Source organism: Heloderma suspectum, chromosome 3 (assembly GCF_057233095.1).
Source record: "Heloderma suspectum isolate Gila_16-S chromosome 3, 16-S_ref, whole genome shotgun sequence".
Classification (NCBI taxonomy): domain Eukaryota; kingdom Metazoa; phylum Chordata; class Lepidosauria; order Squamata; family Helodermatidae; genus Heloderma; species Heloderma suspectum.
The window spans coordinates 320120573-320147154 of record NC_139460.1 but is presented as its reverse complement, the minus strand read 5'-3'; the positions used below and the strand labels follow the sequence as shown (position 1 = coordinate 320147154).

Sequence of the window (26582 nt, the reverse complement as noted above, 5' to 3'; positions counted from 1 at the left end):
AGGCCCATGGGCTGGATGCAGCCTTCCAGGGTCCCCATACTGTCACTGAAGACGAAATCCCAGTGGTGATTCTGCAGAGAAAACAGGGCATGTGGGGGTTGCCACCTGAGCGTGCCTTGTTAATCTGAAGAATGGGATTCCCAAGAGCTGTTTGGAAACATGTGCAGCTTGTTTCCTGGCAAAATCATTGGGGTTTCAGTGACAGCAACTGCAACCAGTCGCAGGGAGCAGTGTGCCTTCTACAGAGTTCGGGGGGGGGGGGGACAGTGCAGAGGCCCCGACCCCGAGAAGTTGCCTACTCCTGCTTTAACAGATGTTTGTTAGGCAGAAATCAGCAGGCAAAGGTTTTTGTGACATAGAAGATCCACACGACCAGCTGCTCATTGCTGCAGATCAAAGCAGTGGAGGCTGGTAGGTCTGATTTCAGTGGGGCTGTGCATCCATTCTGGGTTCCAGTTAGAACCAGCCAGAACTCTAAAGGAGCTCTCCAAAATTTTGAACCCTATCCCCAAAATATCCTTTTAGAGTTCTGGCTGGTTCTGGCTGAAACCCAGAATGGATGCACTGCCCCACCGAAATCGGAGCCACCAGCCGGCTATATCAGCTTGATGGGTCACAAGTAAGGGAGGCCTAGTATAAAGTGAGTTGCTAGGCTGCCAAGTCTTTTCCATTTTTGCCAGAGGCACCCATGCCTTTAAGCGCCATGTGATGGGAAAGATTCAACGGCCCCTAATATTTGCAGTTCCATGAGAGAAGAAATGGCACCTGTTAGAACTAAGGTGGCCAGATGCGAAAGAGGACAGGGCTTCTGCTCCCCCTATACGAAAGAGTATTTGTACAGAAGAAGGAACTGTCATACCATTCTCTCTTCCACACCACTAAAGCTGCAGGAGCCCTGTCCACTTTTGCATCTGGCTACCTTACTTGGAACACCCCCTTGGCATGTTATAGGCACAGGAGCCTCTGTCAGGAAAGACGGTGGCATCTGCCGCTTTGTGCCTTCGGTGGTGGAACATTTCCCTATGTGTCTGTTGTTTGGAAATTTGAAGTGTCACAGGTTAGGGTTCCCCCACTGCATCGCCATGGCTGGGAGAACCACACATCTTGAATTTCGGCCTGTCACACAGCACCCTTGTGCTGGCACTTGTTCCAGATGTTGTCCCATGACCCCTTGTTTCTGCCAGGCTCCTGCCTCTCCTTCTGTGATTGACAGCTCTCCCTCCTCCCTAGGTGTGGCGGAACAGTTTGCTATTGCGGAAGCCAAGCTGCGAGCCTGGTCTTCGGTGGATGGGGACGATTCCAACGATGAGTCCTATGATGAGGATTTTGCCACTCCCACCGAGACAACCCAACCAGCTGGTAAGTGAGGGTGAGGGGAGGCTGGGGATGTGTGGATTGTGTAAAATCTGTTCCATCTGTGTTTGGCAGATTTTCATTTCATTTCATTTATTATATTTCTATACCGCCCCACAGCTGAAGCTCTCTGGGCAGATTGTCAGGTGCCTTTTGTTCTGTCATGCACCCATCGCCGGGATTTTTTTGTTCCCAAACTTGCACAAATGCACATTTGTGCAAATGTGCATGTGAAAAAAATGCACAAATTCCCCCCAAATGGGCATTTTCACACTTTAGCCTATGGGGGAATGTGCATTTTTGGCCATTTTTTTTTTAAAGTTTGCGTATTTTCCTACAACAAAATGTGCATAATATTCAGGAAAGTTAGAAAACTGGTGCATAAGTCCACAGACTCCACCTGACAAGGGAAAAGCCAGTCTGTTGCGGGACCCGCTGGTCGGATTCATGAACATCTGAACTCATTTGGTTCCACTGCAGATTTCTCCAACATCCTTAGGGGTGGTGTATCCTCTTGCCATGGGCAGAGCAGGGACCTCTCTCTTTTCCACACTGCTCCTTATTGACAGTCCAGGAATGCCCCCCGAATTTCAAGGGCAAGGGGTGCAGATACATGTAGTGCACACCTCAGGAGAGAAGCCACACCCTGAATGCTGAGCCAGATCTCCCAGAAAGACCTCAGACAGGACAAGGGAGATGGCATGAGCCACCCCTTCTCACCCAGCTCTGGCACCAGGGAATCGGAAGTATATCTGAACACAGGAGGCTCCGTTGTCTGCTGTTGTAATAAATATCCACCGGAAGACCTCTCCAGTGGTGGTCTTGGAGCTGTACCTCTCCTCCCTAAGCCACGCCTGTTTAGCATCGCTTCCTCCACAGGTTGCATCCCCTTCTTTGTTGAAGAAACAGATAGAAAGTACTATTACATCGTAAAGATGAGTTGCTCTAGACATGTACAGAGTGCCTTTCCCCTCACCACTGAGCGACTGCAGCTGTTTCTCACGCACACTTAGAATTAAGGAGCAGGCCTTTCTTCCAGGCAGTGGGGCTCGCTTGGGGTTCTGAAGCCCAGCACTCCTCTTTTTAGAAATAAAGGAAGATCCATTACTGGTATACTGGAAAAACAGCTCCCAACTGGGTTTGAAACCATCCACGTGCTCTGCACCTGACCTTCCCTGCATATCTTCCATGAACTGACATGCGTCATGTGAAGAAGTTGGAGATAAAGCATTCAAATGCGTGAATATCCCATTCGGTGCATTCTGGGGTTTATGCCAACTTCTGCAATCAAATTCCAGTTTGGGAACTGGCTCAGATTAAAGCCCCAAGTGCCTTTTGCAGAGTGGGTAAATGGCCATCACTCTGCACCCCCAGATGTTGCCTCTTGGGCCACGAATCTTGGTCTGTCTCCCCCACCGCTGCCCGCTTGCCCTTGGCTTGGCTTGGCACAAAGGATTTCTGGGCCTCCAGAAGACTTTGCGCCCAACAGAGAGCCCAACAGCTGGCACACGTGTGTTGGCGGAGCATGTAATCTGCGTTCCCCTGCACAAACAAAAGCTCTCTTTTCTCTACAATTAACTGCCAACGAATCTGGGGCCATTTACATATCAAAGAAAGTCAGCAGTAATCTGCCTGTGTGGCATCTCAGGAAAGTTCTAATTTCTCATCTGTATAATTAGAATGAGTGGGCAATAGAGAGACGGGGGTGGGGGGGAGGCAGTGACATGGATGAGAACACTACCTCTCACTAGTTGCAGGGAAAGTACGTCATATGGGTAGGCAGCCTGCAGCCATGGCAGAGACCCACACACCCAGCACTGAGGAGGATTATAGTAAGCCATGCTTTTTTCCCTTTCTTTAAGAAAATGTCTTTTTTATTATTCTTTCAAACCAAAATAAATCAAAAGGCTCCCTGGGTTAGATGTATATAGCCAAAATTCACTTGGATATGCTTCTGGACATATTCTATATGCAAGGGGGCTGTACGCACAGCAGATTAGAATGGAAACTGACTGGCTGGCTTTTGTCAAACTGTATGCCTGTTATTTGACCATGCCCAAATGTTGTCAAAATATTTCTGGAGGTCAAGAAACCCCTTTTGTAAGTGGGAGCCTACATTCATAATTACATTTTCCGTTGCACATCAGCCCTACAACAGTTAGACTTCTTAGACACACCTCACACCCTTCAATGTTTCAGAGATGAAAATAGGGACAAGCATGTAATGTCCCTGTTCTCATGACAGAGGATCACACTCTGAGCTTCCTCCCCGCTTCGTTATGTGTGGTTAAAGTCTCTGTTCCATTTGCTGTATGCTGTGTCCTCTTACTCTGCCAGAGCCTAGAATTCGTTGATTTAAAAACAAATGAGGTACTTTTTCTTTTGGTTAAGGTTTTTTTCTGGGGGCGGGGGAGCGGGGAGAAATAAAAAGGGGGGTTCTAAAGCCAGCAGGAAGTTCCATCTCCGGGGAACGGGAGGAATTACTCCAGTATTTCTCATTTTCTGCCATCAATATTCCGTAAGTCTTGGAAGCTCACAGGTCCTTTCTGGGCCATTTTGGGGGCATTTACAAATTATATTCCTTTTAGTTTACAAACATATATTTCTGTGCATCTAGGGGGTCCCCTAAGTATGCAGAAACCACGGCCTTATTTTTGGGTGGTCCGATTTTCCTTCCATACTGATAGACGCTCAACCACTCCAGTTCGAAAGAATAATTTGCACCGAACAAGTACCAGGAAATGGAGACTGTTCCTGGTGCATAGGGACAGTTGGAGAGTATGAGACAGACCTAATTTAAGAACGGGCACCCCTCCCCTGCAATTCTCTATAGCAGGGGTATGGGGAAACCCTTTTCTACTGTGGGCCGCATTCCCTTGGAGATACTGTTTCAGGATACCACATTTGAATGCTTCCCCACATTAAAAAAACTCCTTGCAGACAGAAAACTGGCACATCATGTGGAGAGGTTCTTGCTGAGCCCTTAGTGCCACTTTTCCATTTGCAGGGAATTTTTAACCTAAGGGAGCATTAAAAAAAAGTCCTCTCCCATCTGCACAGAGTTGTGTTACCAACCTCTCTACCACCTTATTCTGCTGCATGAGTAGACTGGGTCTCTGTTACAAAAAGAACGTGGATTGTTAAACGGCAAAGCAGTCACATGAGGCCGTCTGTTGTGAACTGCGCATGCGCGCTTAAAGGCCTGCTTTTCCTGAGGAATAAGCACAGAATCAGCAAGTGGGAAAGGACTGGAACCCCATGTATGCGTTTATTAAATGATTGCCCAGTTGGCTAGAATACTGCAGCTGAGTGCAGTTCTTCAGAGTTCCATTAAAGCCCCCTAGAGATGTAGAACGCTTTGTCTCCCATGGTCCCATCACTTTGTTGCTCCCAGTAATCGGTGGGACTCGTGTCCATACAAACCAGAGCTCCTGGGCCGAGGTGAAATCTGTATACCATTCATGGCCGTTTTATCACCACCATAGCATGAAATGGACATGGGGACCTTTCTCTCAGGGGCTATTCACCATGGCATCTAGAAATGAGGCCAAATCCTCTGATGCCCAGATACTAAGGACTAGCAACACAGGGTGGCTGTTTCCACAGTGCACCACTTGCGAGGCTCCCTTGGCAATTTGGCTGGCTGCCGTCAGAGGCAGACGGACCTTTGGTCTCATGGCCATAGATGCAGTTCCTGCTGAGTCAGGAGGGGTGTCCAAGTCTGAAGGCTGAAACACAGACAGAACAGCAGAAAGCCAGCGCCTTTTGTTGCTCCAGCGGCAGGAGCTGGCCTGAGCCGGAAGGCGTCATAAGGGGGTTGCACGGCAGTGCCTGACCTGAGGTTCGGAGCGCTTGCACAGGCCTTGCTGAGCTCCCTGCATTTCCATGCAGCTGCTAGGGCTTAGTGGCGGTGATAGGCTGCAGCCTTCCCTGACATCCTTCCAGTTTGAGGAAGAGTCGTAGCTAAGCGATAGAGCACCTGCTTTGCACGCAGAAGGCCTCAGAATCTCCAAGTAGGGCTGGGAAAGAGTCTTGCCTGAAACCCTAGAGAGAAACCTTGCCAGCCAGTGAGCTAGCCAGACCAGCAGTGTGAGTGGGTGGAAGGCAGCTTCCTATGTCCTTGAGGTCTTACCTTCTGGGCGTTCTGCAGACTTCACTTGAGTCCTGACCTGCCCTCCCTGGCAATTCTGAGTCACCTGAGCGGCTAACACCTGGTCCCTTGCTGTGTTGCAGATGCAGTGAACCAGCTCCCACCTGGCACTTTGCTGAAAGGTTTCCTGCACAGCCGCTTGTGCCAGCTGAGCGCCCGGCAAGGCTCCTGCGATCCCGAGAGCGACTCCTCCCAGACCACCATCTCCCCGGAGACGTTGTGCTCCAGCCTCTGCAGCCTGGAGGACAGCCTCCTTCTCAAGGAGCTGGGCTCGCCGTCGGAACTGGCCGCCAAGCTGCTGGGCTCCACGTCCGGCGGGGAGGAGGCGCTCCTCTCCAAGGTGCCCATACAGACAGCCGGAGAATGTGCCTTCCGGAGCCTGGCACAGCTCGAGTGCCGGGACTCTATGTACTCCATGTCATTCACCGAGTCCTGCCTCTCGCCCATGGAGGACGAGGGGATTCCGTGCAAGGACTGCAGAGTCCACGGGGACAGCTGCCAGGTCCAGAGGAAAGTGTCTGATGTGGCCTCCTCAGGCGTGGTGTCGCTCGATGACAATGAAGAGGAGGAGGAGGAGATGGGGGAAGAGCAAGAGAAGGACCCTGGGGAGCAGTGAATGCTCCTCCATCCGTGGCATGCTTCACCTGCCATTTTGTCCCACTCCGTGGCATCCATCCTCAACCCTGCTCTGTGGCCTATCAGATCTCTTGGAGGGATGGTTCCTCCCACCCTCCGAGAGGTGGCGTGACTCTATGTTGGGCAGGGGAAGGTGGGTTGAAAGCAAACTATACCCCTCCCCTCCCATGCCTTCCTCACCTCCACTGTGCCATCTGATTCAACCATTTAAGCCTGAGGGGCCTCTCACATGGCTTCGTGGATTTTGCCTGCTGCATATTCTCTCTCTCTCTCTCTCTCTGTCTCTCTCTCTTGTGGCCTGTTTTTGTTTTCTTTGCATGAGAATGTCTTGGTGGGGGTGGGGATGGGGAAACCCAAGCAAAATAACAAAAACAGGGCACTGCTGACTCCATACACCACCATCCAGGCCAGTTCGGAGCATGCTGCACACCCTGATCTCTGTGCCCCAGGGAGAAGAGGCACCTTTTATGCTCTCCAGGTGGCATGGCTAATGCTCTTAAAGCAGAACTGTTATGATTCTTAAGACAATTTGACTATATATATGTATGTATATATATATGTGTGTGTGTGTGTGTGTGTGTGTGTGTATGTGTGTGTGTGTGTGTGTATGTATGTATGTGTATGTATGTGTGTATATATATATATATATATATATATATATATATATATATATATAGTCAATTATAAATATATATATAGATACGTATATCTCCTTTCCCTTCCAAACACCTCCGGCTCAAGACGAAGGGCTGAAATGGAATGTGGAATGCAATGGATGCTTGATTTGTTATGCCTTTTTTTAAAAAAGAAAAAGAAAAAAAAATCCACACTGGCCCAAATGGACACTTCTTGGCTTTTACTGTCTTGAATTTTCTACTGTGGACCCACTGGAGGACAGGGAAAAGGAAGGAGCAGGGGCGCATTGATGTGCTCAGTGATGCGCTTTCTCCCTTGGGAGGAAGCCAGGAGCATGGCGTGGGTTGGTGGGAGCGGCCAGCCCTTTCACTCTGCCCCAGATCTTTTCTATATTTTTGTATGTGTGTGTCTCCGCGTTGCCGTCTTCATGGGCATTGCTGCCCCTACTGTGGCTGGGTTTTCTAAGGGGTTTCTTTCCTGCCACTCCACTCTCCCACCCTGGCCACGCAGGGTGGAAAATACTGTGATCCCCATCTCACCTTTCTGCCCCTAGCAATTGCCCAATGCACAGGACTGGCTGATCTCCTCCCTCTCCCTGTCCCCAATTAGCTTAAGCAGCTCCGAAAGCGAAGGGGACACGTACACTCCAGGAAGGCAGGCGCAGCGAAATCGACTTGGTGCGGTGAAGAATTTATGCACGCAGGCTGGGCATATCTGTGCTACAAATAATTGGACCAATTTTATACCAGCTTAAAAGTCACGGCTCCTCCGAAAGGATCCTGGGGATTGTAGTGTGGTCAGGGTGTTGAGAATTCTCTGTTCAAGATTTCTCAACTTTCCTCACTGAACTACAGCAAAGTTTCCCAGAGAGAGGGAAGGACTCTTAAACCAGTGTTAAATCTATGGTGTACATATGCAAGGGGGAGGAGGACACACAGATGCAAGCCTGCATGTACCATTGGCTTGTGCCCTTCCATCAGTAGAGCATCTGCATGAATGTTTCTACGCATGCACACAAGATATATTTCAGTACAGGCCTGCTCCCCCACAAATGCACATACCTATGCAGTGTGTAAACACACACACATACACACACACACACACACACGGCTTAAGGCAGTTTAAGAAGCATGGGCTCCCTTTCCATCCACCACAAATCCTAGGAGCTGAAACTCTTGGTAGGGTTGCCAGATTTTATTACTGGTCCTGCTGCACCAGCCTGACCTGGAGAAATTTAGCAGACAAAGCTTTCCATCTACCGCTGCTTTATGTCTTTGCTGGGGACGGGTGGGAGAAGCTTCGCTTGCTAAATTTCTGAGAGGCAGGTTGATGCTAAAGGCACAGGAGCAGGGTCGGCAACAAAAGTTGGTAACCATAATTTCTGAGCTATTTCTGCACTGTACTGAAACTGTAGTTCCTAGCGCTCCTTTGGGGCAGAGGAGAAGCCATGCCAACTACTTTTAAGCCATTTTGCACATAGAATCATAGAATAGTAGGGTTGGAAGGGGCCTACAAGACCACTGAGTGGACCCCCTGCTCAATGCACTTGACTATTGGTTTGTTGCTTTATTTTAATGTTGTTTAGTTCCACCTCTTCTGTTGCTTCTTCAAGACAGGAGTTGCAAAAGAGGCAAGGATTCCTCCTAGTTCCCTTCCATTCAGAGGAAATAGAACCTCCATATGCAGAGGTAATATATCCCAGAATGCCAGATGCTGGGGACAGAAAACAGGGAGGGGTGTTACTTTTGGGTTCTGCTTGTGGCCTTCCCGAAGGCAGGTTATTTACCATTGTTGGTAGCAGCATGTGGGTGGGATACGTGTGCCCTCCTGCAACGTTCACCTTGGGTTCAGCCGAGTCCGGTTTTTTCCAGCCCTGCAGTGCTACGACCTGTCAGTTTTCCCTCTTTGGCACAGCTATGAAAGGTGCAGGAGCCCCAGTCCTCTAGGATTCCATCCGGACACCCTATGTTTGTGGTGGAAGTGTGATCACCGAGAATTATTCCTAGAAAAGGACAGTGCACAAAAAGAGCAACACTGCCAATGCACATCCTATGTGCCCAGCATCAGCAACCCACAGTAGATGAATCCATAACCTGGTCATGCATGCACTCATGTGCCTACCGGGAAGCAGGCCCCAAGAGCACGAACGTAGCCCAGGACTCCCTTACAAAGACAATCAGGCACACTGCCCCCCTTTGCTTTGCTGCCTATCCTGTTTTAGTTTAATCAGGTCCTCCACAGAGAGCAGGATCTGGACATTGAGCCTGCTGGAATGTGGTCGTTGTTCCAGAATACTGAGATTCTTGATCTCCCATGGGTGGGACTGGGTGCCACATTTCTAATAGCTCTCTTGGTTTTGTGGGGAGCTTGTGGCTGTTGTTAAATACTTAGAAACATTGCGGGGGGGGGGGTGTCCCAATAGTCAGGGATGGAACTTCATATCCCAAGCACCAGTGACTGTTCTGTCCCTGGTCCTGTCTTTTAGCTTGTCGGGATGTCTGTTCCATGGGGACAGGGAGGGTATATCTTTCCTAACAGCTGCGCATGCCTGAAGAGGGTAGATTTGCTCCAAGGGCATCAGGGACTGCAATGGTCCCTTGCAGCTCTTCTGGCACAGTTGTGGCACAGCCTAAAAGGGTGACTGTGAAAGATGAGGGGTGTTGTGTTGCAATGAGAGAGAATGATGGATAAAAACCCATTCTGGGTGGGGCGGGGGGAGGAGAAAACTACATTCAGTTTGAGGATACCCCTTGCGATCGAGGATGCTTAAGAAGTCATCACTACTTCCTCCCTCTCCTGAATCGTCTGACACACTTCTGTGCAAAGTCAGTCCATTCCGAGGAACTGTAGCACGTTCCCCCGCCCCCCCTCTAATCTCTGTGCGGCCACCCTTCTCGCCACCAACTCTATCCCCCTTGAAGCCTGTGCAGAGCTGTGTCCCAAAGCCTATGCATTCCTCCCCCTGCCCCCCCGCCCTCATCCTCTCCAGCCCTTGCACTCCCCCGCCCCCCAAATGCACAATATCTTTCTGTGTGTCCCTATTTCTGCCCTGTCCTGCTCCTGGTGTATGCCCCTGGCTGGTATGAGTGTCTGTTTTGTTCTGTTTGTATCTGTAATTCATTAAAAGGCTGGTTCTACCTGACTGGTCTGTGTGTCTCTCTGTCTCCGTGGTCTGCTCCTCCTGGCTGTGCCCCTTCCCACTGCATTCTCCTTCAAATAACCACGACTTTCCTCCTTGATAAGGCTGGTGGATCAAACTTTCTACCTGTGCAGAAACCCCTCTCCAGAACCCCATCGGTGTCCTAGAGTTTCTGGGGCACCTGGATATGACTGCCCCAGGCCCTGTCGTTAGCTTATGTGAACTTGTGTGATCCAAAACACATAGGGCAAACTGTCATTCAGGGACCGATGTGTGCCCTTACTGAGTTTCTCTTTGAGGGGCCCCTGATAAACTTCCCCAAAGCCCCAGGATCACTCAGAAATAGGCTGGCTGCTTACACACCATCAAAACAGGGGAAGGAGGTCACCAATGTGCATAACATTTGCATATGCTCATTTATATGCACAGGTAGAAATTTAGAAATCATAACTGTAATTTAAATAGAAATACAACACCACAGGTTCTAGTCCCCACTCGGCCATGGAAGCTCACTGGTTGACTTTGGGCCAGTTACAGACTTTCAGCCCAACCTACCTCACAGGATTGTTGTTGTGAGGATAAAATGGAGGAGGAGGATTATGTGTGCCGCCCTGGGTTCCTTGAGGGAAAAGAAGGTTGGATATAAATGTAATAAATAAATAAATAAATAAACTCACCATAGTGGGGAAGATTGGCCAGGTGACCTGTGCGTCTGCTCAGTCTGCCATCCAGGTGCTGTTCAAGGGCAACCTCAAGGCCTCTGTGCTCTCTGGCCTTGTGGTACTTTGACTTTATACCAGACTTAAGAACATCAGAAGAGCCGTGCTGGATCAGGCCAAGCATCCATTTAGTCCAGCATTCTGTTCACACAATGGCCAACCAGCTGCCCACAGGAAGCCCACAAGCAGGACATGAGTGTAACAGCACACTTCTGCCCATGTTTCCCAGCAACATAGGCACATTGCCTCTGATACTGGAGGTAGCATATAACCATCAGGATTAGTAGCTATCAATAGCCTTGTCCTCTGTGAATTTGTCCAATCCCCTTTTTAAAGCCATCCAAATTGGTGGCCAGCACTACGTCTTGGGGAAGTAGTGACTTCCACAAGATGCAGTGACTTGGGCTGGGCAGCCCATTAAAGAGAGGCCACCTTCAAATGGAGTAGCCTTCCCCCAACTTGGTGGTCTCCAGATGTATTGGACATCAACTTCCATCAGCCCCAGCCACCATGGCCAATGGCCAAGAGGAACACTGGGAGTTTTAGCCCAAAACAGCTGGAAGGCCCAAGGTTGAGAGAAAGCTGAAATAGAGCATTGTCCTCTGGGCTCAAGTTACAGGCAGCCAGATTCCGGCTGAACATCAGGAAAAACTTCCTGACTGGTACAGCACTACGACAATGAAACCAATGACAATGGAACCAATGACATAGGGAGGTGGTGGCCTCTCCCACACTGGTGGCATTCAAGACGAGGCTGGGCAGCCATCTGTCAGGGATGCTCTGACTTGTATTCCTGCATTGAGCAGGGGGTTGGACTTGATGGCCTTGTAGGCCCCTTCCAACCGTACTGTTCTATGACTATTCTATGATTCTATGTGTATCAGGACACCTGGCCACCCTACACAGAAAGAATGCATCCTGAAAACAACTGGACTAGAGAGTACAAGGCTTCCAGATCAGAAAGCTGTGTTGGAAAGATTGAATTCTGGTATACAAGCATGAGTGACATCAAGGGATGACTTGCACACATGACCGTGCCATTGTGGATATAATGCCACAGACAGAACTGTCATATTGCCCCTCCCCCATCACCTCAAAGGCGATCCTGTTCAAGGGTTCACACACATTCTGTTTTTGACTGAGTAGCATACAGTGAGAGTGAGCGTAAAGAAACCAAGCAATGTCCAAGCACGTCTGAACTGGGTTGAAGGAGACACACATGTCGAGATTGCATATATAGCAGCGTGTGTGTTTGGGTGCAGTGGTGGTCACAATCCAAGGAAGTGTGGGTCTGTCTGTGTGCACCATGAATTTAGACATCTGTGTGCCATACGTTGTGTGCATGTTTATAGATGTGGCGATTGGTGCCACAGCAAGGGCATTACCGTGACAGGTGAATTTGGCACTTATTCATTCATTCATTACATTTCTATACCACCCCATAGCCAAAGCTCTCTGGCCGGTTTACAGAAGATAAAACATTAAAACACAATATACAAAGTTTAAAAGCTATTTACATAAAAGTATACAGACAAGATATACAAACAGCATATAACTAAAAACTACTTTGAGCTAAAACAATTTAACAAAAAAAAAAATCCAACAATGAAACAACACGACTTAAAAACAGTATACAAGAATTAAGAAAAGGAACAAGACTTCTCAAAAGGGAAGGCCTGCAGGAATAACAGAGTCTTTAATGCCCGCTTTTTGTTGTTCAGTCGTTCAGTCGTGTCCGACTCTTCGTGACCCCATGGACCATAGCACGCCAGGCCTTCCTGTCCTGCGCTCTCTCCCGGAGCGTGCTCAAGTCCATATTCATTGCATCGGTGATGCTATCTAGCCATCTCATCCTCTGCCATCCCCTCCTCCTTTTGCCTTCAGTCTTTCCCAGCATCAGGGTCTTTTCCAGGGAGTTTTCTCTTCGCATTAGGTGGCCAAAATAGTTGAGCTTCAGCTTCAGTATCTGTCCTTCCAATGAGCACTCAGGGTTGATTCCGCTTAAAGACCTTCAATGAGGTCAGCAGGAGCACAGGCGGCAAAGGAAAAGGCCCTCTTGCGTGAGGCTGCCAGTCTCACATGAGGCAGCCGCAGCAGAGAGCCCTCAGAGGACCTTAGGTGCGGACTGCGATGTAGGGGAGAAGGCGCTCCCTAAGGCACCTTGCACCTAGCCCATGTAAGGCTTTAAAGGTAAGAACCAGCACTTTATATTTTGCTCAGAAACAAATTGGCAGCCAGTGTAAAGATTTTAAAACCGATGTAATATGGTCTCCACGGGATGCCCCAGAGACCAACTTGGCTCTGGATGTCCCAGAGGCCAACATACCAACATGCTGCCATGAATATCTGGCAAGATGCAGAACCTCTGGCCCAGGGGCCAAATCCTGCCCACCTGGGGCCCTCATCCAGCTTTCTGGGGCAGTGCCAGCTCCAGGTGTTCAAGGGCCCTTGGGCAAGACACCCTCGCTGGGCCCCTTCCCTCAGTGAGCCTACCTTCTCACTGCCACTGTCCCCAGCTGCTTTTGCTCTTCTTTTTCATCACTGCTGCCACTTGCTTGCTTGACAGGCAGAGAGCCGGGGAGCGAGGAGGCCTTGGCATCTCCTGGTCCCCCTCCTCACCACCACCGCCATTGTCAGAGTGAGAGCCAGCTGAACAAGTGGCAGGTAAACAAGCAGGTTCCAGTGGCGAGCTGGAGAAGCAACTCCAGACTGCTCTTGTCAGTGGGCCTTTGCTGGGGTCTGGGCCCTTGACAACTGCCCAGCCAGGCCTGCTCTTGATGCTGGCCCTGATCTAGGGTTCCCCAGATGGCCACGCCCCCATTCTCCTGATCACCAATCACAGGGAGTTTTCCGGGCTTTTGTGCAGTCCCCCCCCCCCGCATTCCGTAAGGTTGAACTTCCTCTCCCATGGCTTAATTACTGGCCAGTGAGAGCTTGAAGCTACAATATTCTGGTCATTTTAGTATTTGGGGGCCTTTTGACTTCTGCCGCCCCCCCAGACTATGGCCCCCAATTTCCATTCTCCAAAATGGAATTCAGCCCTTGGGCTGAAAGAGGTTGAACACCTCTGATATTTGGCGTCTCCAATGAAGTGAATGGAGAAGAGGTGAGCACAGGAATTTCACAGGGACATCGGCGTGCGACAGGGGACTGAATTGGTGAGGTGGTGGGGTGTCTGCAAACCTGTCCACTCAAAACTGCTGGTGGATGTTGCAGCGGGGAGAAGGAGAGAGCTGGGGACCATGTGGGAAGGAAGAAGAGTATGTGCTGAGGCTGGCTGACACCAAACCCATGCACAGTCTGAGGCCGCGCATTTCTCTGATCCGGAGATCATGGTGCCGCCAGCATCTCCAGCAACATAGATGCACTGAGGCAGGCACATGGGCACAAAGGCAAACCGGCCACAGTAACTTGACCAGGGACGTAGCAAGCTGGGTTGCTTTTGCTAGGCATTCACCTAGCTAGGCATTCACCTGCACTCTTCAACCATGACTGGGATAACTAGAGATGAAGGCACTGCTGTGGCCAGCTGTGGGGGAAGGTGGGTGAGCCATGTCAGACCAGACAAGACCATCATGGGCCACAGGAAGAGCCGTTGGTGGCCAATCTGTGGCACAGGAAACAGAGGTTTCAGCTGTGCCTAGGCACGGGCAGGAAGGCCCATGGGCAGTGCCGGTGCCAGATTCTGGAGAGTCCTTGGGCAAGACACCCTCCATAGGCCTTCTCACCAGCACTGTCACCGCTGCTGCCGCCTCCTTGCATGTAGGCATCTCCTGCTCCTCCTTATCACCACTGCTGTTGTCAGGGGCAGAGCAAGAGGCAAGGGAACAAGCAGGTTGCGATGAAGAAGAAGAGGAATAAGTCCAGGGGGCTCTTGTCAGTGGGCCCCCTGCTCAGCTATGGACCCTCGGCAGGTGCCCAACCATGCCGACCCTGCCCATGGGCCTTGCAACAGGCACAAGAGTCCATGTTGTGCACTGTCCCGGCTTTCACATACTGTGCTCTGATGATTAGAGGCAAAACCAACTGAATTGGTGGGGTGGTGGGGTGTCTGCAAACCTGTCCACTCAAAACTGCTGGTGGATGTTGCAGCGGGGAGAAGGAGAGAGCTGGGGACAGCTATGTACTGTAGCCTGTGTACTCTTCTAAAAAGTGCATTTGTTTAAAATATTTTTCAGCTCTCTTATAGGGCCAAGCCCTCACAGGGCAATGTCCACTATATAAATATAGAAGCACCATATTTCCTAAGCCATGAAAACGCAGTATAAAAGGAGCGCAGAAGACAGCAATAGCAACAACATAGAAGCAGGATAATGATCTAGTTCGAGTGCAACTTGTGGCACTTTTGCCAAACAGGTTATCCATGACATGGTTATCCAGCCGAGTGGCAGACATCACAACAACCCTGCATGGTAGGCTAAACTTAGAGAGAGAATGAGAGAGAGAGAGAGAGAGGGAGAGAGAGAGAATGCGTGGCTGAAGGTTAGCCAATGGTAGCCTAGCATCATGCGAGCTTAACCGTCAGCCAAACGCTCCTGTGGAGGCCTTAGGCAAGTCACCCTCTGTCAGTCTCTTCCCCCACCCCAATTTGCAAGATGGGAATAATAGTACCAGCCCAACCTATAGGCTGTCGCAAGGGTTACGGAGACCGTGCATGACGCATTTTCCATGCGAATGCGGAATGTTCTGATCAGCATCTTGCTTCATTTGTGCTAGCCTCGGAAGCCCAAATGACTGTGGTGAAAGTCCTTGTTATAAAACAGGTCCTCTCATGGACACACTGCTCAGGGCCGGCCCTACCATTCGGCAGAATGAGGCAGATGCCTCAGGCAGCAGATTTTGGTGGTCATGAAAGGGCAGCAGATTGTTAGTCATTGCCTTTGTTATGAGTGTATTTCCACTGCCAGGGATGTGGAGAGGTACGAATTGGAATTCCTGCCTCATGTACTAAAATAACGTGCCTGGCTTTGAGCACTGGACATCTTGGCTTGCGATAAGGGAGGGGGCACAATTTGATGCTCCGCCTCAGGCAGCAAAGTGTCTGGGGACAGCCCTGACACCTCTCCAGTTGCAGCCATTGTCAGAGGTGGCATTTTGTTGTGAAAGCGGCACAGTCAGTCACACGGGTCGCTCAGGAGCAGACTGAGGGTGGGAAGAGAGAGGGAGGGGCTCTACCCTGCCCTGTTCCCCTCATCGCCCCTCACTCCGTGCCGCTGAGAATGCAGCCTCCCTTATCTCGCATTCCAGCGAACAGGACGCAAGAGGCTAAGCCAATTATGGGCATCTCAGATTGACCAGCCAAGGACAAGGCCATTCCCTCTCCCCCACCCCACCCCTCGCAGGCCCTTCACGTAGGCACACAGGCCTCGGCCACAGCAGACAGCTGCCACCATCACCGGGGCCATGTCTTCCGCTCACAGCTCATCCTCATCCTCATCCACCTTCCGCTCGGAGCACATCAGCACCTACAGCCCCACCACGCAGGGCTGCTTCGAACCCCTGCTCGACCCTCCGCATGGGATCTTTGCCACCGCTGGGAGGGCCCGGGACTCCTACGGATATTCAGGTGAGTGAGCCACACTTGGCAAGGTCGGGCACCCTGGACCTCCAGCCCCCTTTCCCCTCTGGGCTTATGGAACCAGAGGGAAGTCACGGCCGGCCCAATGATTTTGCGGCACTGCACGAATGGAGGATGCGGCGTCCCACGTTGTGGGCTGAGCAGTGTAACTGTGGTACTCCGCTTCCCCCAACCTGGTGTCTTCCAGATGTGCTGGCTGGGTGTGATGGGCATTATGGTCCTTCCAACATATCTGTAAGGCGCCAGGTTGGGGAAGGCTGCCTTAGATGATCAGACATTGACCTCCAGGACACTATTTTCTGATTTCCAGTGTGAACATTTGCCACTTATTTACTCGCTCTTCCATATATGAGGGTCTCTCAGTTAATGTCCCCCTGGGTGGCTGGTGGACATCAAAAGGCAGGGAGATCACTCAGCTGATGAGCTGCTAAGCTGCCTCGGAGCCCCCCTCCAGAAGCACTGCCGCCCCGCACGAGACGTTTCTGCAGCTGAGGCTCCTATGGAATCCCGACACTCTAGGTAGTTGCCCGGTTTGTCTCTGCAGTTAGGCCAGCCCTGGGGACATGGACAGATATTGATGCAATTGGCGGTGGGGAACAGCTTGTGACTCTCCAGCTGTTCTGGCCTACAACTCCCCTCATCCCTCACCCTTGGCTATGCTGGCTAGGGCAGATGGGAATTGTAGGCCAAAACTTGGCCCCTCCTGCAAAGCCTCTCCTGAAAGGGAAGGTTCCTGGAAGGCCAAACGCTTCTGCTTTGCAGTTCTACTGTTCCGCATGGGACACCCCGCCCCCTGCTGCTGCCGTCGTCCAGTCTCCCTTAGAGTTCACTTTCATGACCTGCTCCATCCTCAGAGCTACTGGTTTCCAGCTGCCTGTGTGTAGTGGAGGGGGAAGTCAGGGGAGCACAGCTCCAGGACGGTTTTTCTGCCGGACTTTGCTGGGCAAGTGAATGAGGCGATAACAAGGCTTTCAACTTTTACTATTACTTGTGACAGATGAGCGTAGAAGAAGGCAGAGAATGCAGAAAATAACCAAGTAGAGGATGGATACTTCTTTCCATTTCTTTGAGGGGGTTTCTCCTTCACAGGAGCAGTTTAAATGGCAACACTTCCTGGCCAGATGGTTTGCATTTCTAATTGAAAGCTGAAGGTTGCATTTCAGCTGGCTGAGTATCTTTTGTTAAAGCTCAGTGTGTCACACCTATATAGTCAGAAGTCAGCACCACCACTGTGTTCAGTGGCACTTTCTCCCAGGTAACTATGCACAGAATTGCAATCATGCCCCCTAAAATTAACTGTGAGATGTTGTTAGTGGTTCGTTTGTTCTGGATGGAAGTGTTTTACAGTGGAGGCTGGTAGCTCCAATGTCAGTGGGGTGGTGAATCCGCTCCGGGTTTCAGTCTGAACCAGTCCAAACTCTAAAGGAGCTCTCCAACCTTGGAAAGCTCCTTTAGAGTCTTGACTGAAATCCGGAGTGGATTCACTGCCCCACTGACATTGGAGAATCCTTTGTGCGTTAGCTTCTTTGGGTATAAATCAAGCTTATATCTTGGGGGTGTGGCTATGAATTCTCCTTGGGGGCGTGGCTATGGGGGCTGTTGTGATGAGCTCCTGCACTTCTAAATATACCACTACGCCATTGCTAATCACTGATCAGAAGGGCTGACAGTGCTGTGTTAATGACTGAGGCATGCAGAGTATTCTGGGCGTGCCGAGGTTCAGCCACCACAAGACGGCCTCTGTGCATGGGAAAAGTGGTTAGAGAAGACAGTAGAAGCTGTGGCTACCATGCTGGAGCTGGTCATGAAGATACGGGATCCAATACACAACTACGTTTGGATGGTAAATATGGGTGGCATCCATCAAAGTTATCCATTCTCATTTATATCCCAATTTCCCATCTTTCCACCACTCAGAGAGGCTTAGGGATAAGGTAGAGAAGAGGGCTGGAGAAACACAGGGCCCAAGCATGGAGGTGGAGGAGAGGGCACTTTATCCAGGCCTGTGGTTCTATGGGTGGTGGTGGGAGGCAGCCTGGGCTGTAAGCCTATTACCAGGAGGGGGAAAATGAGGCTCTAAATAAGCCTTCTGCAGCCTCCCTCCCTCCACATGTATTGGACTACAACTCCCACCATCCCCAGCCAGCATGGTCATTGGTTGGGAGGGGAAGCATGTAAGATGCCTACCAGTGTCAAGGACAGCTTGGCCTGTTCCATTTCATTCATTCATTCATTACATTTCTATACCATCCAATAGCCAAGGCTCTGTGGGCTGTTGAGAAAAAATATAAGCCTAAAAATACAATGTAACATGATATGAAACTGTTCACATGACAATATAAAAACAATTTCGAGCAAGCAACAATAAAAATCCCATTTCTGCCTGTTGTAGAAGACAGACGCCCCACCAGAAAGCAAGATGGCAGCTGTGACAGTGAAGGAACTCGGAGACAGGAGACACCCTGCTAAGGCCCAGGAGAGCTGGATGAAATGATTCATTGTGTAACTTCCCAATCTAAGACCCCTGGGTTTGGATAAGCAGTCTAGGCTACAGCAGAGGGTCGAGTGATTATTCGATGCAAAGAATGCCAGGCCTCCTCTCCCATTAACTGCTGCGCAGGAGAGGGATAATTTGGAACCTAAGAAGAGCCCTCCTGGACCAGGCAAAACTCCATCTCGTCCAGCATTCTGTTGTGAGCAGAGGGCAGCCAGATCATAGAATCATAGAATAGCAGGGTTGGAAGGGGCCTGGAAGACCATCGAGTCCAACCCCCTGCTCAGTGCAGGAATCCAAGTCAGAGCATCCCTGACAGATGGCTGTCCAGCTTCATCTTGACTGCCTCCAGTGTGGGAGAGCCCACCACCTCCCTAGGGAATTGGTTCCATTATGTGATGCTTCTCATAAGCCCACAAGCAAGGCCTAAAGATAGTCACCCCTCTGCACACACACACACACACACACCCCTGCAACTAGTATCCAGAAGCAGACGGCCTCTGAACAGAGCTGTTCAATTTTTAGTAGGGCTGACACTACTAGTAGTCTCCCACCCCAAGCTGTTTTTGTGGCTCCCGCTGCTCCCCACCACAGCTGAATTTGCTGCCATGGTGGGAGCAGCGGCACAAAGAGGGACGATTTTGCTTAAAAGCAAGGCACGCTGGGAGCGCACGCTTTGTTGGGAAGCAGAATCATGCTTCTGGAAAGCTCCCAGGAGCACGACTGTGCTTCCAAAGAAGGTGCATTTGGCCCAGAGGCATTCATGGGAAATAAAGACGGCAGACATTTTGGGCTAGTGTCTACACTAGCCTAAAATCCTGCATTTAAAGCGGGGCTTTCTGCTTCTGTTTTAAATGCAGGATCACAACTGACTCCATTTACACGTGCTTCCTTTCCCCCTCCCCTCCCCTCCCCTTCCCCTCTGCTCCCCCCACCCATATCTGCGTCTTCCATGATCTTTCACTGATCTCGCTCCTCTTCTTGCCGCTTTTCCTCTTTTCACGGAGAAAACTGAAGCGGAACACAACGGGGTAATTCAATAGCTCATTATCCGCGATCTATTTAAAAACGGAAGAAAGGGAATTTAGTGCGGGGGAAGCCCTGGAGGATCACGGCATCGTGTAAAGAGCCCACAAACTTCCCTGAAGGAGCAATCTCCATCACAGGATAAATGCTCCGTGTGAAGGAACTTTTGTGTTGAAGCAATCCCAGGTGTTGGGAGGAACACTTGGTGGTGGTGGATTTAAAGAGAAAAGTGAGAGGGGACAGCACCCTGGCGGATGCCAGAAAGGTGGCTGGAGTCACACTGGGCTCTGTGGGCACCACGTTGCCTACTCCTGACCTTTGCCTTCTTGGCCAGGCCAGCTCCCGAAAGACAGCACCAGAATGACCGACCGGCTATCAACTGTCCTTTGTCAGGCCTTAAGAAGCATTGCCTCAAGGCACCCAAGCCACCAATAGCTCTACTTGCAGAAATCCTTAAAGTCAGGAATTACAGGGCTGGAAGGGATCCTTAATCTCTTCGCACTCAGAGGCACTGGGACATAAGGGGTTTCCCTGAAAGGTCAATCAGACTGACCCCAACCCCATAACAATATTGACTTTGCTTTTAGATCATGCACATATGTGTGCCATATAATCGTGTCCCCTTAGAAGAAGAGCCTCGTGTGGCGCAGGGTGGTAGGTGGCAGTATTGCAACCGAAACTCTCCCCACGACCTGAGTTCGATCCCAGCAGAAGCCGGGTCTCGGGTAGCCGGCTCAGGTCGACTCAGCCCTCCATCCTTCCGAGGTCGGTAAAATGAGGACCCAGATTGCTGGGGGAAAGGCAGTCACGACTGGGGAAGGCAATGGCAAACCATCCCGCTACAGTCTGCCATGAAAACGCCAGCACAAGCGGCATCCCTCTAGGGGTCAGTAATGACCCGGTGCTTGCACAGGAGGAAGCTTTCCTTCCCTTAGAAGAAGCATTCCCTTCTGAGGGGAGGCATGAGAGAGAAGGAAGTTGGCATGATAACTTGCTCTCTGCATTTTTAAATAAGTACGTGTATTACATGCGTGCACGCACAGATGGACACATGCGGACACACACGCAGGGGCCCATCCCCACCTTTGGAAAGTGCAGCTGGCCAAGCAGGGGACAGAAAAGCTGCACCTGCTGAAATTCTCTCTCCTGCCCAACTCCTAGCGTCGCAGGAGCCCTGCCTGCTTCTGTTGCATCTGGCACATGCTCCTCTCCCCTTGTCCTCTGTTGGGATGCATCCCCAAAGGACCAGCTGCAGTGGGCAGACGCATGCGTTACCCCCTGCGCCTCCTCTGGCCTTTGCTCTCCGTACAGGCTCGCCCCCGCCGGTGCATCCCTCCACTCTGGGCAGCAGCAATGTGATCGCCAGTGGGGACAAGTACCAGGTCATGGCCGACGTCAGCCAGTTTGAGCCTCAAGACATCGTGGTGACCACCTACAACTACTGTATTGTCATCCAGGCAGAGAAGGTGAGAACGGAGCCCAAGCAGAGCTGAGTTACTCAGAGGTGATGGGGGTGGGGAAATCCAGACTGCTGGATGTGGGACTCTCTCTCCACCCACTGGTTTCAATTCATTGCTTTAATCTAAGGCAGCCTTCCCCACCTGGTACCCTCCAGGTGTGTTGGACTACAACTCCTATAATCCCCCAGCCAAGTATGTCAGCTGCTGCCAGTCACTGTAGACCAGGGGTGGGCAACCCGGGCATCCCTTTGGCTAACTTCAGAAGCTTTCTGTAAGCCATCTGTTCAGACCTCTGGCAAGAACAAACTGTCCGTCCCTGGCAGCCTGCTAGGCATGGAGGAAGAGGGGGAAGGGGGTGGCAGAAAGGAGAGAGGGAAAGTGTGGTAGAAAGAAGAGAAGGAGGAAAGCAAGGAGAGAGAGAGAGAGATTGGGGGGGAGGAAGGAAGGAAGGAAGGAAGGAAGGGAGGGAGGGAGGGCAGAAAGGAGAGAAGGGGTGGTAGAAAGTGGGAGGAGAGGAAAGGAGTGATAAACGTGGGGAGTCAGAGGGGCAACCGACACTCAGTGGTTGAGGGTGGGTTGTTTTGAACCATGGGTCATTTGTTGAACTGTGGGTTATCATGTTGTCTGAATGCAGCCAGGGTGGCTTGTTAACCATGCAGTGTCGCTTACTTTCCTGAACAAACTACCTTGAGAACCCATGGTTTATTGCTGGGTTGTTCAGGGTGGTTAGCAAGCCACACTGCATAATTAACGAGCCACACTGGCTGTATTCAGACAACACGATAACCCACCCTGTGGAAAACATGCTGCATTCAGACAACACACTAACCGACAGTTCAACAAACAACCCGTGGTTCAAAACAACCCACACTCAACCACTGAGTGCGAGTTAGTGTGTTGTGTGAACAGCCCAAGAGGGACAGAGGGACAGACAGAGAGAGAAAAGGAGTAGTAGAAAGAAAGAGTGGTAGAAAGGGGGAGAGGGGAAGGGAGAGAGAGAGAGGAGTGGTAGAAATAAGAGAGAGGAGTGGGAAAGAGAGACAGAGAGAAATGTGGGAGAGACAAGGAGATGGCAGACAGACAGAAAGAGGGAGTGTAGGGGTGACAGAGAGACAGAGGCCCAGTTTGCATGACGCAATGGTGGTTAATAATATTATTAATAATCTTATTAATAATAAGAGAGGTCCCAGGTTCAATTTCCAGATAGAGATGGGAAAAACACCTGTGTGACTTTGGAGAGCTGCTACTGGTCAGTGTAGACCAGAGGTAGACAGATGGTATATTGGGATTTACTGCTGGATCTCTGGATGATTTGTTTCATTTCCAGCTCCTACTCTCATTGAACATTTTAGTTAGGCTTTCAGCGTCCCTGATCCATAGTAAATCAGATAAAGGCCATCCCAGTGTGTGCATGGCTCATGGAATACAGCAGGCAATTGACTCAACCCCTATTCCATCATTTTCATCTGGCCCCAAGCCCTGCCCCAAGCCACCATTTTGCTCCTCCTTGCTCCGGTTGCTGGATCTCAGAGGGCTAGGAGAAAACAAAGTAGAGCCCACCAGCCTGATATCTGCCCACACATGGTGTAGACAGAACCAGTGGAGATTGGTGGCTCCAATGTCAGTGGGGTGGCGAATCTGGGTTTCAGTCAGAAATCCGCACCTTGGATAGCTCCTTTAGAGTTCTGACTGGTTCTGATGAAAACCCAGAGTGGATTCATTGCCCCACTGACATCAGAGCCACCAGGCTCCACTGGACAGAACTGAGCTGGATGGCCCACTACCCTGCTCAGTCTAAGGCACCTTCCTATGTCCCTAACCGCTGACATAAACAATAGTAAGCTATAGAGATGTAGGTCAGAGGGGAACACACACTTCTGAAGAGCATTTGAACCTCTTGAATATGAACCTCTCAAAGAGCATTGGAACCTGTTTGTGCTCATGGTGCCATTCTAAAAAAACAAAACCTCCCTTTTAGGCAATGTCTGTTGAGCCTTTGAGTTCTGCCTGCGGCAAAATTCAAGGATCCATTTGGGAGAAATGCCTAAGCCCGTGCAATTGCTTGCCCCGCAGGTGGCAGAAGACGGCACCATCTCTAACACCTTCACCCACAAGTGCCAACTCCCAGCAGACATGGATCCCCTGTCCATCAGCTGCTCCCTGAATGATGCCGGCAACTTGATCATTACTGCCAGACGGCAACTCCTGGCACCGCCACCACTCTATCGCACCGAGGTCAAGCTCTAACAGCCCACCTGGTCATGTAAGCCTGGACATGTAAGCCAAGGAAGAAATGGCAGGTTAAGGACCAAAGGGTAGTTATGTGAGCAGGGGCGTTGTGGGGCTGGAGTTGTGGATGGATTAGCATTTGTTAGACAGGGTCCACTGACTGAAATCAAGGCAATTAAGACTGAAATCAACGGTAGACCCATTTAAATCATTGGTTTCAATCAAGTGAAGTTTGCCATCAATATTTCTTCATATATGCCCTAAACAAAACTGCACATTTGACCATTAAACCATGTTAATTTACACCTAAATAGAGTATTGTTTACACCGTTCTTTCGTTCTGATTACCAGGCCTTGCGTCTCTTTGTCACACTATCTACATTTTGCATCCTTTCCTTTTTTTGTACCTAGATGGAGGGAATGCCTTCACCGTATTCCTATATAGCAGGAGTGTCGAACCTCTTGCTGCCCAAGGTGAATTCAGTGGTGGAGAGGTTCTCGGCAGCTGCGTGCTGGTGGCTGGCAGGGCCAAAGGGGTGGGGCCAGAAATACCAGCATATTTTAGTGTAAAGCTTTTCCTGCCGGTAACTAAGACTAGAGAGAGGCATTTCAGCCTTTATAGAATGGGGGGTGGGGACATGCAAAAGCCGGGAATCCTCTGAATGATCAGTGTTGAGGGGAAAAGGGTTAGGGCCTGGGGATTGGGACCCTAAGTGGGCTGGATTTGGCTGACAGGCCTGAGGTTCCCCACACCTGCCATATAGGGGTCTCTTTAATGACCAGTGGCCATGACAGCTTGTGAGATTAAATAAACAGCCTGGTTGCACATGCCTAAATCTGGATCCGACCCATGCTCTGTTGTGCCGAATGTTCAGTACACAGCCATTCTGGTTGTGGTGCAGGACTGGTGTATCTGCACAATCCCTGCATTGACGGGGAGTTGGACTAGGTGACCTCCAAGGTCCCTTCCAAGTCTCAAGATTTTAAAATCTCATATGCCTGGCAGGACTGCATGCCTACAAGCAAGAGTGTGCTGGATGGCAGATGGTGTGGGTTGTGGATGATGGGCTTTCTGCTTCAGGAATTGCCCCAACCAGGTACAGTTTGTGGGCAAGCGTTCCTTCTGCTCGCTGATTCCTTCTCTCTTTAGCAGCTCCTTTAACAGCAGCAGAGCGTGCATGTCAGGGAGCAGGCGCCTCCTTTAGGGTGGCCAATTGTGAATTCCCCTGAAAGAGGAAATGCATCACCCCCCCCAAAAAGAGGGAGGACATGATTTTGCATAAAAATTGCATGTCCTGATATATACAAATATATGCACCTTTAGACATAACTATTATAATTTCAATCAAAATACAGCACATCTCACCATACTGTGGAGGGCTATGATCAGGTGACCTCTGTGCCTGCCTGTGCAGCCTGCTGTTCCGGGGCTGTTGAGGCGCAACTGTGAATATGCAGCTTTTCCTTCTGATGGTACATCTTTATATACTGGACTTGGAGTAGGCAGCCTTTCAGATAGAGGACACCTTCGAAATAGAGGACAGTCCACTGGCGACCCTTCAAATAAAAGACTGTCCTCTGTAAAGAGCATGGACACCCTTCCTTACATTGTGGGCTACTTCTGGTCACTGCAGGAGTCATGTGGGTGTGAGGTTTTTGTTCAGCATCGTGCAGCCCTTTAGACCAGCTTAGAGGTGAAGGACAGTAGATACGCTGGGGGAGGGATTACTGCTGCTTGAGGTGAGGAGAAACGGCTCAGGAACACGACCCTTGTACTCTTCCAGCTAGGGATGTACGGATTCTGCTAAACCCATTCTGTCTGTTTCACAGATTGTTAGGCGCTTTTCATTCTGTCATCTGCTCACTGATACAATCAGATTTTTTTGAGGGAGGTACAAAAATTTCATTCCACTTGTGCAAATGCCCACTAGCACGTGTGTGAATTTGCACTAATCCCCTCCCCCAAGTAAAAAAACCAGTCTGCAACTCAGTGGAATCCAAAAGATTCAGAAAAAGCTGGTCCGCAGCAGATTCTGAAGGTTGGTCATAGAAATCCAGACTCATTTGAATCCGTTGCGGATTCTCCGACATCCCTCCTTCCAGCATCCATTCCTGAGGTGATGTGCCTTAATTAGGGATGGCGGAGAATTTCTCCCCGAATCTTCAGGGGGCCGAGCGCCAACGCATTCGGCCCCCCGAAATCGGTGGTGAAATTCTCCCCCCCTGCCCCCCCCGGGACAGGACTTACCTTTGGCGAATGTCCCTCCCGGTGGCGGGTCCCGGCGGTGGTTCGGCGGCGGTTCGTCACGGGCGGGGTCGGTGGCCAGTCTCCCGACCGGCTGCCGCCGCTGCCATTGCAAAAAAAAAACACTAAAGTAAAAACAACAACACACACCCGTGATAGGCTACGTAACGATTTACGTAGCCTATCACGGCTAGATTTCCAAAGACAGCCGTGATAGGCTATGTAAATCGTCACGTAGCCTATCACGGGTGACTTGGGGGGGGGGGAAGCGCGTACGCAAATGGCGGCGGCCCATGGGCGCCGCCATTTGCGTTCCTTATTTTGGCACGTCTAGTCTACGTAAAGATTTACGTAGACTATGGCGAAAATAACGGCACGCTATTTGCGTTGCCCTTATTTTCGCTGTAGTCTACGTAAATCTTTACATAGACTAGACGTGCCAAAATAAGGAACGCAAATGGCGGTGCCCATGGGCCGCCGCCATTTGTGTACGCGCTTTTTTTCCCCCAGAGTCACCCGTGATAGGCTACGTGACGATTTACGTAGCCTATCACGGCTGACTTTGGAAATCTAACCGTGATAGGCTATGTAAATTGTTACGTAGCCTATCACAGGGTCTTTTTTTTTTTTTTACTTTTTGTTTCGCGGCCGGGGAGACGGGGCGCTTCTCCCCGGCCTGAATTTCAGCCGGGTGAGGCGGGAAGCCTCCCCCCTGGCCTGAATTTCAGCCGGGCGAGGCGGGAAGCCTCCCCCCCTTCGCCTGAACTTCAGGGGGAAAAGCAAAGCGCCTCCCCCCCACCGCAAAGCCAAGCTGCGAAAAGGTAAGTGACTTTCGTACATCCCTAGCCTTAATACAGCAAGGTTGACCTGACTTCATTTTTGGGTAGTCTACTTAAAACAGAAACAACAACGAGAAT

At 50.5% G+C, this 26582-nt stretch overlaps 2 protein-coding genes across 3 annotated transcripts in view; both read left to right on the top strand.

The window, feature by feature from the left end:
- FAM131A (family with sequence similarity 131 member A) overlaps positions 1-6119 on the top strand; it is a 79300-nt gene extending 73181 nt beyond the window's left edge. Inside the window, exons 5-6 of the mRNA XM_084842086.1 lie at positions 1231-1359; positions 5587-6119. Of these exons, the coding sequence (XP_084698212.1) occupies positions 1231-1359; positions 5587-6119 (662 nt within the window). The remainder of the gene's footprint in view (positions 1-1230; positions 1360-5586) is intronic.
- A 6585-nt stretch (positions 6120-12704) lies between these two features.
- On the top strand, positions 12705-23728 carry LOC146351617 (heat shock protein beta-7-like). 2 transcript variants are annotated; one of them, XM_084842084.1, is made up of 5 exons: positions 12705-12823; positions 14812-15045; positions 16054-16199; positions 21043-21197; positions 23265-23728. In XM_084842084.1, exons 2-5 carry the CDS (start codon positions 15002-15004, stop codon positions 23436-23438), a joined length of 519 nt encoding a protein of 172 aa, XP_084698210.1. In that variant the 5' UTR covers positions 12705-12823; positions 14812-15001; the 3' UTR covers positions 23439-23728. The 2 variants fall into 2 exon arrangements, with proteins under 2 accessions (XP_084698210.1, XP_084698211.1); XM_084842085.1 differs by lacking the exons at positions 12705-12823; positions 14812-15045 and having other exon boundaries at positions 15886-16199.
- Positions 23729-26582: the final 2854 nt, after the last annotated feature.